This window comes from Larus michahellis, chromosome 24, assembly GCF_964199755.1.
Source record: "Larus michahellis chromosome 24, bLarMic1.1, whole genome shotgun sequence".
NCBI classification, from domain to species: domain Eukaryota; kingdom Metazoa; phylum Chordata; class Aves; order Charadriiformes; family Laridae; genus Larus; species Larus michahellis.
The window spans coordinates 2,691,114-2,707,229 of NC_133919.1; the positions used below are offsets into that span (position 1 = coordinate 2,691,114).

The following is a 16,116-nucleotide window of genomic DNA, read 5'->3' on the forward strand; positions in this document are numbered from 1 at the left end:
GCGGAGCCTTCTCTTCTCCAGGCTGACCCCCCCCAGCTCTCTCAGCCTGTCCCCACAGCAGAGGGGCTCCAGCCCTCCCAGCATCTCCGGGGCCTTCTCCATCTCTCTCCTGGAGCAGCCAGCACAGCCCCAAACACTGAATCCCCACCCCCAGATCCCAGTACGTTTCCACTGGTCACATCTACTCAACCGACTGCAGGCGGAGGGATTAAGGCACGTGTATTTTTGTATTAACGTGATCGGTTACAAACGCCGACGGCTTCTCCCTGGACGTACCCAAGCTCCGCTCCCGAGCACGGGCGCACACAAGACAGGTAATAACGGGCAAACCCAGAGGAAGCTGGTTGGTATTTCCCAGTTCAAACGTGGGACAGGCAAGTCCTCGACCGTGCTCCCTGGGAGGCGGACAGCAGCAATCATGCCTGTCACCACATCATTGGAAGACACCAATAATTTATTGAAATAAATACAGGTAAGAAACCAAACAGCCTCTGGGTTTAAACACTACACGCACGTCGGGTACAATTTCTCTACGCTCTTGGGAAAAGCACGGCGATACACGGATTTTTGGCCACGTGAGCCTTTGCCAAGTCCGGAGCAGCCAGATATGTGCTGGAGATATCGGAGGTGGAGGCTCCCAACCTGTCACGCATTGGGCTTTGTTGTAGGAAGGAGTCCTGTTTCAGGAGGATTTCTTTCTTCTTTGTAACAGTGAATCTTTTTCTTTTTTAATTTTTTGGTTTTTCACCAGAAAAAAAAAAAAAAAAAAAGGTTAAACCCCAAGTCTGTGTTGGCAAGCTGAAGGGGGGGCTCTGTCCAGACGAGGCCCTTCAGAAGCAAAGGCCGCTCCCGCAGAGCAACCCTGGCAAACCCAGGACCGACCACGGAAAGCGGAGCCTGGCTCTCCAGCCAGAGAGCCGCTGCCGTGTCCACGCCGGGGCCGGCCGGTCCCAGCCTCCGAACTGGCATCCGTGTGACCTCGGGACCCAGTGGGGACAGCAATGTGGGGGCTTCGCAAACCTCCTTCCTCTGCCAGGACCGCCCCCGGCTACGTCTGTCCTCGGCTGCCACCCTTCTCCCGGGGCACAGCCCTCCGCCGACAGCTCCGGGGAGACTCTGGGAGCACGGGGGCCAGAGGATGGCAGTCAAGCAGGGAAATCCAGTCAACGATAACAAGGGGAGAGTCTTCAGCTCGGACCGGCCCTCGAAACTCATGTTTCCACTACTCGAATGAGAGGCAGCGGCTTGGGGCCCGTCAGCCTTTTGCTGCAAGAGAGAAAGGGGTTGGTTCAGCCACACGAACTGGATGAGGTTTTGGGGGGGGCGGGGGGAAACCTGCGGGAGAGGGTCCTGCCCCAGCCCTGGTTGGGGACGGCTCCCCCCAGAACCACCCGCAGGAGGCACGTCTGCTCCCCCGAAGGGGGAATACAGGAAAGGAGAGCTCGCCACAAAGAGGAAAAATAATACAACGCGCTTCCAGAAGAGCATCGTCTCCCAGACTGCGGCTCCCACCGCCTCGGGCAAGACGTGGAGCTGCAGGCGAAGCCGCTGAACAGCCGGGAGGGCTGGAGGGTACGTGCTCCCCGCGTACCTGCTCACGTACTCCGACTTGGAGCGCGCTCGGGAGCTGTGGCCGCCCCGACTGACTTGCTTCTCGATCAGGTGCTCTATGCGGTCGTGCATCTCCAGGTTCTGCCAAGAGACGGAGCCAGGGTTAGCGAGGGGATGGGGGGGCGGGGGGGAGCTGCCGGCACACAGACGGCTTCCCGAGGAACGCTCCAGTGTCACCTCTTGCAACGGGGCAGATTTTTCTCGAAGGAAGTGAACTCCAGCCCTATGTAGGGACTTGCTCACCAAAAGAGAGCCGGGACGGGGCGTAAGACCCGCCGAACCCACAGTGGAAAAAGCCACCAGCACAGAGTCTCTCGCGCTCGACCTGGTTTCCGCCTGGGGTGACGGCGGGCAGCGCTCACACACCGTCCCCAGGCAGCAATCAGCAAAATAAGTCACCCAGGAGGGAAGAAAACGCTAGAAGCGCCAATGCAGGCTCTAGTTTTGCTCCAAAAAAGGAGAGAGATCTGACACTTGTTACAATCCTAGAGGCTGGAATGCAATTTTAATTTCTGACACGCACACGCTCAGCTGCAGCTCCGTGAGCAAGAAGGGGTTTTGCTGCCACGGAAATGTGCCCGATGAGATTATATTTTGGACTCGGCTCGAGTTCACAGCTGCTCCAGCAGCCCCGGCTGCGTTGGAAACCGTCACAGCAGCTCGGGGCAGGAGGGCACAGCCCTCGGGGGGGGCTGCGGAGGGGAGGACACGTTTTCCCCCGTGCGAGGGGAAGGGCTCTGCCGCCGGCCGCTCTGCCCAGAGCAAAGCTCATCGCCACGAGGGACGCAGCCACGTGCGAAGCCGCGGAGGCTTCACCGAGAAGCGGAGCTCGGAGCAGACCACCCCCCCCTGCCCCAAAACAGCCCCGTTAAGACAAACCTCAGCCTCCAAGTAAGCGACTCTCTCCTTGAGCTCCTGGATCACGGCGTCTTTGGCCTGGATCACCGTTTTGGAGTTCTGGAGCTGTAAGGGAAAAGATCCCGGCAGTTGAAAATCCCTCCCGTGCACGGCTGGGCTGGGGGGACGCCTGGGAAGGCGGGCAGCTCAGCCAGCCGCCCTTCCGCCCGTTACCACCCACAGCATCAACTCCAAGCTCTGCGTAAAAACCAATCCCAAAAAAGCCTCAAATTAAGCCTGAGAATCGAGCCCCAGGTGAAGGAGCCTCTGCTCGCGCAGTCGGAGATGTAACTCCTCCGGCAGTTCCCCACCGCTCCTTTTTCCTCTCCTTTTATCCCCTCCCCCGGCCCAGGGCAGCTCAGCCGCGGCCCCCCGCGATGTCCCCCCGGTCGGTCCCCGCCGCAGGACAGGGCTCTGCGCCGCCTTTGAACTGGTGTCCCTTTGGCTGGCAAAGCCACTCGGCCCCATAAACCAGCAATTCTGGGCTCCCAAGCACCTCAGGAGATTTTTTTTTTTTTAAATTTATTTTTTATTTTTTTTCCCCCCTTTCTGCTTCTTTTAAGCCCCCTGTGGGTCCTCCCGCCCCAAACCCTTCTCTCCCCTCTCACCTGCTCGATCATCTGGCGGACTTTGCGCTGCTGGCTCTTCAGCATGTCGTCCAGATGGTGTATCTTCTCCCGCAGCGTGGCCACCTCCTTCTCCAGCTGGGCTGACCTAGGGAAAGGAGAGGAATGGAGTCCGGGAGCCACGGGACGGCTTGCCGGAAAAGCAGCACCCACCCGGCTATGCCCAGAGCAGCTTTTATCAGCCAGGTCTCCCCTACACAGGTCTGGAAATATTTTGACTAGACGAGGTAAGGAGAGGCAGAGACAAAACCTATTCAGGCAGGAGCCACAAAGGCTGGCAACCACAGACTGCGGGGACACAGGAACATCAGGAAGAGTCAGGCCACAAACAAGGCCTTCCAGAAACGAGCCATTGCCAATTAGCCCCTGGAGCACAAGGATGCCGGCTGGGTGGAACGAAGCCGACATTACCGGGGAGCATCGGCTGTTCCGGAGGCTCCCCGGGCAAGGCAGGACCTGCCTCGGGCTCCCAACCGGCAGCGGGAGATCTCCAGGCAGTCCGACTCCGGAGCTGCGGATCTCTCGGAGCAAAGCAAAACTGCGGGAGGTATTTGGAGATTAGTCAGCTCTTGGGAGCAGGGCGCTGTTTTGCAAGCCAGAGAGCCAGCACGCCCTTCGCAGGAATGTGCAGTCATGCCCCAGCGAGCTGACACCCCGACCCAGCGGCGTGGGCTTGCTCTGGAGTTGGCAGCCGAGCCGGAGGCCAAGCCTCACCGGTCTTGTTCGGCGAGCTTGTCACCTTCCACGCTTCTCAGCCTCGCCAGCTCTGCTTCGCCTTCTTTCATCTTCAGCAGCAAGCTCCTGTGCTCCTGCGGCAGAGCGAGAGGCCGGGTTACAGGCAGAAAAACAAGTCGCAACACATGCTCCTTGGGCTCCGAACCCAGCTCCGCGCACCCGGCGAGCTCAGCTCGGCCTCCCCGCTCCATCTGCGGGTTGTTTTCGCCGGCGTTTAAATTTACATGCGAGAGAGAGAGACAGACAAGGGCAGCCGCGGACGACCGACAGCCGACGTCCCGCTCCCCCGCCCCAAGGATACAGGCACCAACCCATCCCCTTCCCCGCCGCCAGGCCAGGGGAGGCAGCCCCACATCGCACCGAGCTCGTACTGCACTGTTAGATTTATGCCTTTAATGTTATTATGAGCAGACCACAGCTGAAAAAAGAAAAAAAAAAAAAAAAAAAAGAAAATAATAACCAAGGCTGGAGGTTGTGTTAATGCCCCCACGAGAAGAAGAACCGGGCGGCTGTCTAGACTGCGCGCTCGTTTCCAGGATACCTGGAAGAGCTTGCACAGACCGACCAGATCTTCGAGACCTGAGAAGTGCCACTCTAAATCAGCAACGAGCCGATTTTCAGCCCTTCCCAGCAGCTGGCTTCGCCCGACGCCGGCGGGTTCAACCTGGGAAACCAAACCCTCCCAATGGCGGGTCCCCTGCAGCCTGCGGGGCCGGGGCGGCAGGGCGGGAAATCTGCGCTGAGCACTGCCAAACTCATCGCCACCGGGCTTTGCCGTTCCCCCTCCCCGCCCCCCATCGCTGGGCAGCTCGGCTAATCCCACCAGCCCCACCGCGGCTTCCCCACGGGGTACCTTCTCCATCCCCGCCAGCAGCCTCTGCAGCTCGTCCACCTGCACCTCCTTCTCCGCCACGCTCCTCTCCGCTCTCCGCAGGGCAGCGCTCGTCTGCTCCGCTTCCTCCTGGTACTGCGAGACCGTCCTCTGCGAACGAGAGGGAGATGCCTTTTCACCCCTCCCTCTCCGCCTTCTCCCCCTCTTCCGACACCCCCAGCCCTTCTCCCGAGCGAGGTTTCGGAGCCGCCCCCCCGCTGCTCGAAGCCTTGGCAGGCGGATTTCGCTGAAGGCGGCCGGGCGTCTCAGCGAACGGCCCGACGCGCTTCAGAGAGAGAGACAGGCAGAGAGAGAAGATGTTCTTCAAGAAAGCTCCCCGGCTTCAAAGCACTTCAAAGGAGCGAGCGCCTCGACGCCGGGGCGAGAAAGGCTCCTCGCACCCAAGAGATGTGGCGGTTCTCAGCCCGCGCGCGCTCGGGGGCTGGTTTTTGCAGCCTGTGCCCCAGGAACCCACCTCGGCACCAGCCCCGCGCCTGCACCAAGGGCTCAGGTGCCAAGAGGGGACAAGTGTGTCCCCATGCGTCCCTGGGACAGATGGAGAGCAGGCTCAGACGACGAGGCATGTCGAGAACATCTGGGCGGCGCTGGCAGGACCAAAACACCCCTCCCTGCCATCCCCGGGGTCTCCGTGTGGCCAAAAACCTTAAAACGCCACCAAACCACGCGACTTCCGATGCGCCAGGGCAGACTCCCTCGGGGCACGGCCACCACGTCCCCGCGCCGGAGGAAGCGGTCGCCGCTCCAACCCATTTCCCCAGCGGACCCTGAACCCCGTCCCGCCGCGGGGAACGCCCCCCCGGGGATCCCGGGACCAGTTTGGTCTGCGGGACAGGACGCGGGATGGGACGTCACCGCTGCCACCAGCGCTCGGAGCTGCGGGGTGACGCGGGCAGGCCCAGCCCATCCGGGACATGAGCCATCACTAGAAAACAAACCGAAGGTGACCATTAATCACCGGGGCTGAGGGAGGGAAGCGAACGTGGCGGCTTGGTCAGCACCGCTCAGGGGCGAGGAGTCCCGGGCAATGGCTTCGGGTGCCTCCGGTTTAGCTCATCCCTCTCTCCAGCAAACAGCCCCACGGACGGAGAGGCTGAGCCCCAAGAGAGACCACGGCGGCCGCCCGGCATCGCCGCAGCAGCCCGGCCCCGCGCCTGGCAACCGCAGATTCGGTCACCGCTCGAGCGGCTGGGACGCCCCGTCCGTCCCTGCTCCTCAACGGAACAGCCCTCTCCGCACCGAGCCCGGCTGCGGTCGGAAAGTTTCGGCGGGGGGCTGGTGGGGGGACAGGACGCACCACCTTCCAACCTGTCTGCTGCTTTTCTTTTACGCGATTTTTAACTGGGAAAGAATTTGTGTCTTCACACTCGTCCGGGCAACCAGGGAGGCAGTTTGCCGGGGTCTGGACTCCCTCCCCGGGGGGTTTTAACAGCACGCACCGAGCCCGCTGCTCCGCAAGGAGAAGCCGGACGCCTCCGGCAGCTCCTGGAACTTCCAAAAAGAAAAAAAAAAAACAAACAAACCCAAAAAAACCCCAAAACGAAATAAAAATCACTCTTCCCCAGCCGAGAAGCGCGCAGCGTAGTCACCTCAAAGGTTTTCTTCTCCAACTGATGGCGCTTCTCAGCCTCCTGCAGCTTCGTGAAGAGCCTCTTTGCCGTCTGTCGGATCTTTTCCACGTCCTCCCCTGAGCAGTCCTCCTCCTGCGGAGACGGCGAGAGGAGAGGGTGAGCAGCCGGGAGGCATGGAAGGAGCCCTCCGCCCCAACGTGGGCAGCGCTGCTGGTGACGAAGCCCAGTAACGCGGCTCCTCGGCTCGAAAAAAAAAAATGAGAGGCGCTCCCGTCCTCACCTCCCACGCTCGAGCGACAGCTTCCAGCCCTTGAGATAACGTGCTCCGTACCCTTTGGGTGCCTTCCAAGCCTTGTTTTTCGCAGGTTGCCATCCCCAGCCCCGCTTGGGCAACCCGAAACCCCGCAACGCGCGCCAGGGCCGGGGCAACCCGGCCCGAAACCCCAGCCCAGAGCATCTGCCCCAGCCAGGGGAAAGACGAGGAGCTGGAAAAATATTTACCAGCTTCGGCTCCCTGTTATCTCTCCTGCTAAAAAGCTCTCGCGTGCGGAGGTTTCAAACCCCATTATGCACATTTTTATTGCTCTAAGAGCTGCGCTCTCTTTCTGATCTGACCCTGATAACGTGACGAGCGTTTGCTGCAGGAGCGCCCGATCCTGCGCTGAGCGGGTTTGAAGTCACCTGCTGGGAGGAAAACACCAAACCCAACCCCGTGTTTCGTTCCCCAGCGCTGAAATCCCCTGAAAACCCCGACTCTTTAGCTCCGGACCTGCTCCTCCTGGGAATCGTCCCGCAGCCTCTCGGGGTAGAGCCAGCTCCCGTTCTGCTGCTCCAGCACCACCTGCGGAAGGAAAGGATGGAAGGACGGGGATGGAACGGCGGGACGGGGACGGAACGGAGGGACGGGGACCGAACGGCGGCCGGCGCAGCCGCTCGCGAGAGCGGTCGCATGCAGACAGCTCCGGGGGGGCACCGCAGCGACCGGAGACCCGGCGGGGGACGGGGTGGGGGGGGGTTGTTTCCGCAAACAAACATGCGATTTGGCCAGCCAAGGCGTTTTGCGTACTGACTCCTCGTTACGTTACGTGCTCGCGTGGGTTTCGAATTTTGCCTCCCAACGGCGCCAAGGTGGCTGTCATTCGCCACAAGCGCCTCCAGCTTTGAGGCCCCTTCTATCATTTTTCCGGACCCGATGAGGACACCTTTTTAATAAACCAATGTCATTTAACGCCCGAGAAATGCTCCCGTTACCTGTGCGTGCTGTTTATCTCCTTGTCTGTTCTCAAGTTTACTACTTAAGTCTTCCCGCAGCTTCTTCAAAGAACTTCTAGCCTGGCAAAGGCAAGTCAATTTAGCGTCGTCTGCATGGACAGTGTCGCTCAGCCGAACCGAAACCAAAGGGCGGCGATGCCCTGCGCCGCTAACACCCGACCGACGGCTTTTCCGCCAGCCTGACCCTCTGCTTTTACTACAGCCCTGCCTACCAGCCGCCGCCGTCCCCGGCAGACGCCGTCCTCGCCAGGCAGCTGCCCCACAGGCGAGTTAAAAAAAAAAAAAAAAAAAAAAAAAAATTAAATTTTTTAAAAAAAGAAGCAACAATCCGGAGACGCTCCTGATTTTTCACGCGGTAGCCGCCGCCTTCACCTTGGAAGCGCTGAGGAGACCCTCGCTGCTCCCCAGCTCCCTCGCTGCCGCGCCGCGGGACGCCCGACAAGCACGGTCTCGAGCGGCAGCTCCTCGAATTAGTCAGAGCGAGCGAGCCAGAGGAACGATTCATGGGCTCCTGCAGCCAACGCTGCCCCGACGCTTTTCCAAGAAAAACCTTCTCCCCAGCGCTGGCAGCGCGGCTTCATCCCTACCCCTTGGTTTCGGACGCCCCGGGGCGCTGGGGCGAAGCAGCAGTTTGCCGGAGAGCGGGCAGCGGCGGGACAAGGCGAGAGCGCGGCTCTCGGGTCCCTTCGCCTGGGGGGACACCCATCGGGGGACTGCGATCCAGCCGGATCGAGGCATCCCCCGGGGTTGGTTTTGGGGGGTTTTTGTTTTGTTTGGTTTGGTTTTTTTTTTTTTTATAACGCCAGGACCCAGCGCAGGGCGCTTCTCTCGGATGCGGGCAGACTGGTACCGCGCGCCCCCGCTTACTGGTTGAGGTTATTCCCGGGTTTTCACGGGCGGGATGAAGCGGTGCCGCGCGGTTCTGCTGCTTCAGCTGTTCTGAGGGGGCTGCGAATGGCGGCCGCTGCCCCCCCCCAACCCCGAATCCCACCCAGCCATTGCTCAGGGGCCCTTTTAAAACCCGACTCCCCCTTCCAGCCCCCCAGGGAAAAACTCCCATCAGAAGAGCTGAAGCCGAAGGGAGGGGGGAAGGATGAGATAAGGCCTGGGTGAGCAACACGCCCGCCCCCCCGGAGCCAGTGGGGGGGTCTGGGTGCAGGCAGGAGGCAGCGGGAACAGGCACAGGCTGTTTTCTTTCGGGGGTTAGTGGGGGGGAGGGGGGGGAGGAAAAAAAACCCTGCATTTTGTCAGACGGACGGCATCAAAGACCTGGGGGCCGCCCTGCCGGCTCTGCCCCCAGCACAGAAACTCCCCCCCTCGCCCCAGCCGTCGGAGCAAACCCAACTTTATTCTAATTTTTGGGGTTTTTTTTCCAAACGCCCCCCCCCTCTGCCTTTTTCCTCTCTGTTTTTTTTTTTAATCTCGTTTTTAGGCCAAGCTGCCCAGGCCAGAACATGCACGCTACCGCTTCCGCGCCTTGCGACCAGCTCTCCGGAAATAACATCCCCACCAGGAGCCGAGGAGAGGGTTAATCTTCCGAGAGCCGCCGCCGCATCATCCAGTTTACTTTGGGAGATGAGACATACCAAAGAAACTGCCTTTTAACGAGAGAGGCTCCGGCTGCAGCCGCACCCAGCCGTGCAGGGGACAGCCTTGGGGGAAAGTCATCGCGCAATTCTCTTCAAATTCAGTCCATATAGCCCGGCAATTAGTCAGGCTGAATTAATTTATGGCGCTTGATTAGACTACTGCCCTGTACGGGCAAGTCAACAAACTGGAGGGTTCGGCTCCGCTGCCAGTTTGGCCGGGGCTCGAATGCCGCAGCCGGCGCGGGCATCGCTGGCGCGGGACATCCCGGGGGGACGCCCCAGGGGACACCCCGGGGGAAGCAGAGCACCCCGACCCTCGCTGCAAGCCCCCGTGGGCGCAAGCCGGAGCCCCCCCCTTCCTCCCCCCGCGGACGTGAACTACCTCTTGGATGTAACGAACTTCACTTTTCAGCTGGTTGACGTGCTCCTCGTGGTTCGTGCCGCCCTCGGCTCGCGCCTTGAGATAAACCTGCCCGGGAGAGACGGCGGCGGCCGGTCAGACCCTCCCGGCTCCAGCCAGCCCAGTACCGCCGGCGGCAAGCCCCGGCTCCGCAGGGATGGGGACGCCGGATCTCACCGCTTCCCAAGGCACGGCTGCAGGTTTCCCCCCTTGGCCGTTCGCCTTCCCCGGCGTTTTTTGAAGCCGGTCCCCCTCCCGCGCGCCCCCCCCACCTTGCAAACCCACCGAGCCGGTGCCCACCCAGCCCCCTGCCCACCCCACCACCAGCTAAACGGGGAGCTTTTTCCCGGTGTAGCTTCAGACAAAACCTTTTTTCCAGCCCAAATTGCTAGGAGAGATTCCTTTGGAACAAAGTGGGGCAGCCAGGGACCGTACCTTGATGATCTCCTCATCGCCGTCGTTGGATTTGATGCACTCGGAGGCCAGGGAGTGAGCGTTGCTGGATCTGTTGGCCACCATGGCGAAGGCTTTTCCCACCGGCTGCAGGAGACAGAAGCGGCAGAGCTTTCAGCGGGGCGAGACGGGCTGGAAGGGTTCGCCCGGCTCCAGTCAAATGAGCATCGGGCTCTTTCGCAGCGGAACGCAGCGCCGAGCGCGGCCTCGGCAACCGGCACCGAAACGTTTAACCAGAGCAGGAGGGGACTTTTCTTGTCCACGAGGCAGAAAGCGACCGATCCTCCCCCGAACGCCCGCTCCCACCTCCCCCAAGCTGACCCAAAAATTTGCATCTTTGACCCCAAACTGAGGGAGACCCACCTTCTGCTTTGCCTGCTCGCGCCTGTCTCCCGGCAGGTCATTGGGCAGGGTCAGCCGCAGCACCTTCACGCTCTCCTGAAAAACAAAAAAGAAGCAGGCTTTAGTTTCGTAATTCCCAGAAAGAGTTTTTTTGTGTGTGTGGTTTGTGTTTTTTGGTTTGTTTTGTTTTTTTTTTTTTAAACACCCGGCTCCGGTGAGAGCCGAGCGCCAGGTCGGCGTTGCCGAGACACGCGGACGAGCTGCGGATTGAGCTGCAGCCTGCTGAAGCGTCGCGGGGATTAATGTGAGTAATGGCGAGCGCACGACGGCTACGGGCCCCGATGGATTTGATAAACGGAGGAGCCGTGGCCCGGCCAAGGCTGAGGTAACGCAGACGGGCCGGAGAAGCGATCGCCGGGCTCGTTTCGGTGCGTGCCCTCCTCTGCCAGGAGTCACGGCCCTCGCCGGCTGCGGCGGGGCCGACGCGCGGCATTCGGTGCAGCCCTGGAGAAGGGTGGAAGCAGCTCGTGTGCCGGGACCTTGCCAGATTCATCCTCCTCCCGGCCCAGCCGCGATGGCCACGCACCCCCAGGGCTCTGCCCGTCCTCTGCCGGCACGGCCCCGGCCCGACAGAGCCCATTTCGGCAGCGAGACTGGCGGCAGGGCGCTCCCTGGCCACGAGCATCCACGGCGGCTCCAGCCAGGACCCCGTTTGCCTTCACCCCTTAACTCCCCACCCAAACCCACCGACGAGGCGTTTCGGCCACCTCCGGCACCATGCGGAGCTCAGCAAGCTTCCGAGGAGATGCCCGGAGCACATAAAGAGCCCTAAAAAGCAGCTCACGGACACCCAAAAACGCCCCGTTGGGGGGTTGCCCGCTCTCTATCCACAGCTCGACGCCGGCACCGCGCACCCACGGCACAGCACTACCACGACCTGCCCCCCCGTCCCGGACAGACCTCGCCGGCTCCCAGGCAGACGTTGTTCATGGTCCTTTTTAAAGGTGACCCCGAAAGCGGGAGCTGCTGGGCGCGCGGTGGCCGCGGCGGGCTCTCGGGCGGCAGCACGGCGGAGCCGGGGTAGGTGCCCGCGCGGCGCCGGGCGCCCGCCCCTCGCCACACCTCGGCCACGTCACCCTGCCGCTCTCCAAAAGCAACATCAAGGTATTTCTGCCTTCCAAACGCTCCCCTTCGCCGTCCAAGTCTCGACAAGCCATCTGTTTGTTTCCAAAATATTGCGTGTACGCGGCTCGCACAAACGCCGGCTCCCCCGGGAGCCCTCCCACGGATCCCAAACGCGTGGCCAGACCCCTCCGCTCCCCCGTTAAGACAATTATCCAAGAGAAATTCCGCTCGGGCTCTGCTAGCCCTCAGCAGCACCCATCGTTTAACCAGATACTCGTCCGCAACGTTAAACCAGGGAGCGTTCTCCTCGACGAGCCCCAAGAAGCTGGAAAGTTCGGTCCGAAAAACGTCGAAGGAGCGGGATGCGGCGTGCGCCGTGGGTTTGGGAAGACGCGAGAAGCACCTTCGGAGGGGTTTTACGGCCGGGAAAATGGCTCATGGCAGCGCCTACAGGCGAAGCATCGCCCATCGTCTTCGCGCTGCCCAAAGCGCACCGGGGACACCGGGAAAAGCCGGGGGTAAGAGCACGGAGCGGCTGGCGATGGCAGAGCCGCCGGCAGCTCGTTGGTCCCTTCACGCCCCCTCGCTCCCTGCTTTGTTTACAAGCGCCGGGATCTCGCCTTCGCCGTCCCGTCGAGCCCGCGCGAGGGTGGGACGCCGCCAAGGCAATCGCTCGCCGGGGGAAGATTCGCTGCGATAAGAAACAAGCACCGGCCCATTTCCATCCCCGCAGCCAAAACTACCCCAGTCGGCACGTGGGCACTTCCCATCCCAGCAGAACGCCGTCCCCCCCCACCCCCCCCCAAAAAAAAAAAAACAAACCCACCCTGCTCCTGGATCAACCCGCCACCGAGCCGATGCAAATTGCTCATGGCACGAAGCGAAGAGAAGCCGGTGCCTTCCCGCCCGGCCCCGGCGCTACCAAACCTCGGCTCAAACAACCAGGAAGCCACCCATGCAAACGCCGGCGGGGGAAAGCTCCGCCGTCGCCATCCTCCTCCTCCGCGCGCGCCGGGGAGGCAGAGGGGCGGCGAGACGCGGGACGGACGTTTGAGCCGGGCTCCCCGCAGCACCGGGGGGAGAAAACCAGCTTTTGCGGCGCGGCGAATGCTCGTACGGCGGCCGAGGCAGGAGCCGGGGGTGGAAGGTGCAGCCGGGGAAAGGCGAACCCCTCCCCGGGCTGCGGTGAGCTGCGCCGGGGCTGGACGCCGGAGAGGAGAAGAGGCTCCTCATTCAGCTCTCGTCTCTCGCGCCGGTCCTCGGCCACGCTCCCGCGCGGTTATTTTTGGGTTTTGGGGCTCTTACCGTCCCGCAGCCAAAGTTTCACCGGCTCCTTGCCAGTTTCCAGGAGAAGCAGCTTCTCCGACATAAAGCCGGAGCAACCCAGAGGGACACAACAGCCGGCACACGCCGTCCTGCCCCCCCGAGGTGCCGAATTTGGCCAGAAGAGGAGCGTGGGGGCCGCGGGGACGCCCCTGCCCGGCTCCATTACCTCCTGGCTGGCGTTAAATCCGCTCTGCCGGCACTCGCCGCCTGCTCGCAGCCCCAGAGCGGAGGGGGCAGCGGGTTTCAGGCCATTATTTTCCAGGTTTTTGCAATGCGGCCAGCAAAAAGGAAGACGACGGAGTGCCTCGCGCTTGCCTCCTGCTTGGAAAAACCCCACCTCGCACGGGAAATGCTTCCTTACGGCCCCAACCGTGCGCCCCACAAGCGACTCCAGCCTGGCGCCCCGTGTTTACGGCGTTTACTACCGGCCTCGGGAATTAACTGCGGTGGGGAGAGCTTGGCCCCGTTTGGGCGACCGCTGCAGCCATTGGGAGCTTTCCAGCAGGACGGACAAATGCTCCTTCAGGGAGGCGTTCCCAAAATCCCGGCGGCCCTTTAGGTCCAACCGAGAGTCCCCTGGCAATGAGGGCAGGCGGTGCTGGCTGGGACGGCTAGGGACGGGCTTTCTGGGGTGCCAAAGCCGATTTTAAACCTTTTGGTCTATTTTTCATCTTCCTGTCCAAAACACCCCACTTGGGAAAAGCCTGGCTGGAAGGAGAGGCTCCGACGCCGCTCCCGGGGAAGAGGGAACCGCGCAAACCCCGAGCACATCCCGGGTGGAAGAGGAGTGATGGCACCGACTCAGGACCCGGCGATGCCGATGTTTTGCAACCGTGGGGAAGACGCTCCGTCCCTCCATCCGTCCATCCATCCTGACTGTTAAATAAGAACAGGCCTGACTTGACCCGGAGGGTATCGCCGAGGATCAGCAGCAAACAGCTCTGGCGTTTGGAGATCGCCGGCGTTACAGAGGCGCTTATCACCGTAATAACCCATTAGCCAAACGAGCCCAACTCTGCAATCGCTCCTTATAAGGCCGGGAAAGCTGCGGGGAATTAGGACTCTCCTGAGGAGACTCAGAGCTGAGTCACCCGGCGGGGTTCGGGCCGGGAGCCGGGCGGCCGCCGGCACCGGGGAAGGCGGGCGAGCACCGGGAAGGTTCTTCTGCCACCGCCAGCACCTTCGGGGATCCCTCCGGTCGCCCAAACCCGAGCAAAAAGGCTGAACCGCTGAGCAGCGCCGCCGGCTTCACCGCCTTGGCGGGGAAACCAGGGCGCCGCGCCGGCGCAGGGACGGCGTTGGGGTGCCGCCAGCCCCACCCAGGGCCCGTCCCGGCGGCGATGGGGAAAAACTAAGAATACGGAAGGGGGAAAAACGCCAGGCCCTGCCATAACCGAGGGGGGAAAATGCCAAAACAGACTCGCTGCCGGCTGCTCCTGCCGCCACGAGCTGCTCGAGGGGTGTGTTACCCCCCCAAAAAATCATGTTATTGGGGGACGCTTTGATGATCGTGTGGGGAACACAATGGGGAGACAGTGGGACCCCAACGCCGACACCAGGACGTCCCTCGGGGTACTTTGCCGTCCTCGCCCACCCCAACGGGGCTCATCCAAGCTCCCGTGGACCACCCCGGTGAAGGTCCCTGTGGTCCATGGGGACCTTCGCCGGGGCGGTCCACGGGGGTAACGGACGGCCACGGACCCCCGGGACAAAGAGTGGCCTCAGGTCGCCCACAGACTCCCCCCAAACCTCCCCAGGGGCCAGCGACAGCGGGTGGCCACAGCCCCGCTCCACCGAGGGCTCATCCCAGGATCCAACCCCCCCCGCCCCAGCCCCACCGGGAGAAGGGAAGGGGCGGCCCCCGCGGCGAAGGGGGTGGGTGGATGTGTGTGTTGCGGGGGAGGGTCCCGAGGGCCGTGTCTCACCGGGGTCTCGCCGTGGGGCCGCACGTCCAGCACCGCGCACCAGCCCTTCAGCCCGTTCATGGCCCCGGCCGCGACTGCCCGCAGCCGCCGCAGCCGCCGCCGCCTTTATACGGCCACGCCCCCTCCCTCCGGCCACGCCCCCCCGCGACCACGCCCCTCCCATTAATCACGCCTCCCGCTAGCCACGCCCCCTCCCTTAACAACGCCCTCTAGCAGGAACCACGCACCATTGGCCACGCCCCCTCCCCTAACCACGCCTCCTTCATTAACAATGCATCCGCTGACCACGCCTCCTCCATTGACCACGCCCCCACCGTGTGTGACCACGCCCCCAGCGCCGTGCCCGGGCAGCCGAGGCGTGCCAAAGCCGGCCCAAAACCACCGCCAAAACCACCCCCAAAACATCCCAAAAGCACCCCAAAGCCACAGCAAGCCCTGCCGAGCCCCACCCGCCCTCTGCCAAACCCTCGCCAAGCGCTGCCAAACCCAGCCAGGGCCCGCACGGCACGGCCGAGCACTGGGATGCCGTGCCGAGCCATGCCACGCCGTGCCAAACTGCACCACGGTGCCCCAAACTGTGCCAGGGATGGTCCCCACACACGCCCCGGCGATGTTTGGGCCCTGGGTGCTGGCCCAGCCCGGTGGGAGGTGCTGGGGATGCCCCCACCCAGAGCCCTGGGGTCACCGGCCACAAGCCCGGTGGGTGCCACAGCCCCCGAGGCAGTGCCAGGGGTCGGGGGACCGGGGACTGTCGGGGCGGGTGTCCCTGTGCCATGGCGGGCGGCCTGGGCGTGCTGGCTGCCTCCTCTCTGCCCAACGCTAATTGCCACATACCAGTGTGATGAGCTCAGCCAGCCTCAGGTTCACCGCCGGCCCGGAACACGCTCCAGCCCCGTGCGGTCACTGGGGCCGAGCCGGGGACACGCTCCAGCCCCAGGGTGGGGACAGCCCGTCCCGGGGGGGTTTGGGGCAGCGGGAGTTTCTGCGGGCTGGAGGACCTCGCTCCCTCGGGGCTGGCTGCCAGTGGCAAAGCCACGGACTGGCAAACTTTGGTCACGCTCAGGCACAGGACCCAGCCCCTTCTTCCCCTGGACACCCCATGGCCCCTGAGCCCCCCATCAACGCAGCAGTGCCGGGAGGGGGGGGGGAACTGAGGCACAGGCGTACCCCAGACCCCTTGCTGGTCTGAGCGGCTGCTGGGGAAACTGAGGCAGAGGGTGGGGACGGTGGTTGACCTCGGCTCCGACACGCGTGTCCAGGAGGAGCCGAGGGCAGAACCGGTTATGCCGGCCCGGTGTAGCCGCAGTGGGGATGCCGTGGGTGCGGGGCCAGGTGCTGGGCACGCCGAGCCTGGC

At 62.7% G+C, this 16,116-nt stretch overlaps 1 protein-coding gene across 3 annotated transcripts; it reads right to left on the reverse strand.

Annotated features, from left to right (window-relative positions):
• Window positions 1-202: 202 nt before the first annotated feature.
• TUFT1 (tuftelin 1) lies at window positions 203-14,891 on the reverse strand. 3 transcript variants are annotated; one of them, XM_074566702.1, is made up of 13 exons: window positions 14,762-14,887; window positions 10,407-10,481; window positions 10,026-10,130; window positions 9,573-9,659; window positions 7,581-7,661; window positions 7,099-7,170; window positions 6,348-6,461; window positions 4,723-4,851; window positions 3,849-3,943; window positions 3,117-3,222; window positions 2,491-2,574; window positions 1,592-1,692; window positions 203-1,266 (listed from the first exon to the last, which is right to left on the reverse strand). In XM_074566702.1, the coding sequence occupies exons 1-13, from the start codon at window positions 14,819-14,821 to the stop codon at window positions 1,212-1,214; spliced, it is 1,164 nt and encodes a 387-aa protein (XP_074422803.1). In that variant the 5' UTR covers window positions 14,822-14,887; the 3' UTR covers window positions 203-1,211. The 3 variants fall into 3 exon arrangements, with proteins under 3 accessions (XP_074422803.1, XP_074422804.1, XP_074422805.1); XM_074566703.1 differs by lacking the exon at window positions 14,762-14,887 and adding an exon at window positions 11,346-11,429; XM_074566704.1 differs by lacking the exon at window positions 7,581-7,661 and having other exon boundaries at window positions 14,762-14,891.
• Between the last annotated feature and the right edge of the window lie 1,225 nt (window positions 14,892-16,116).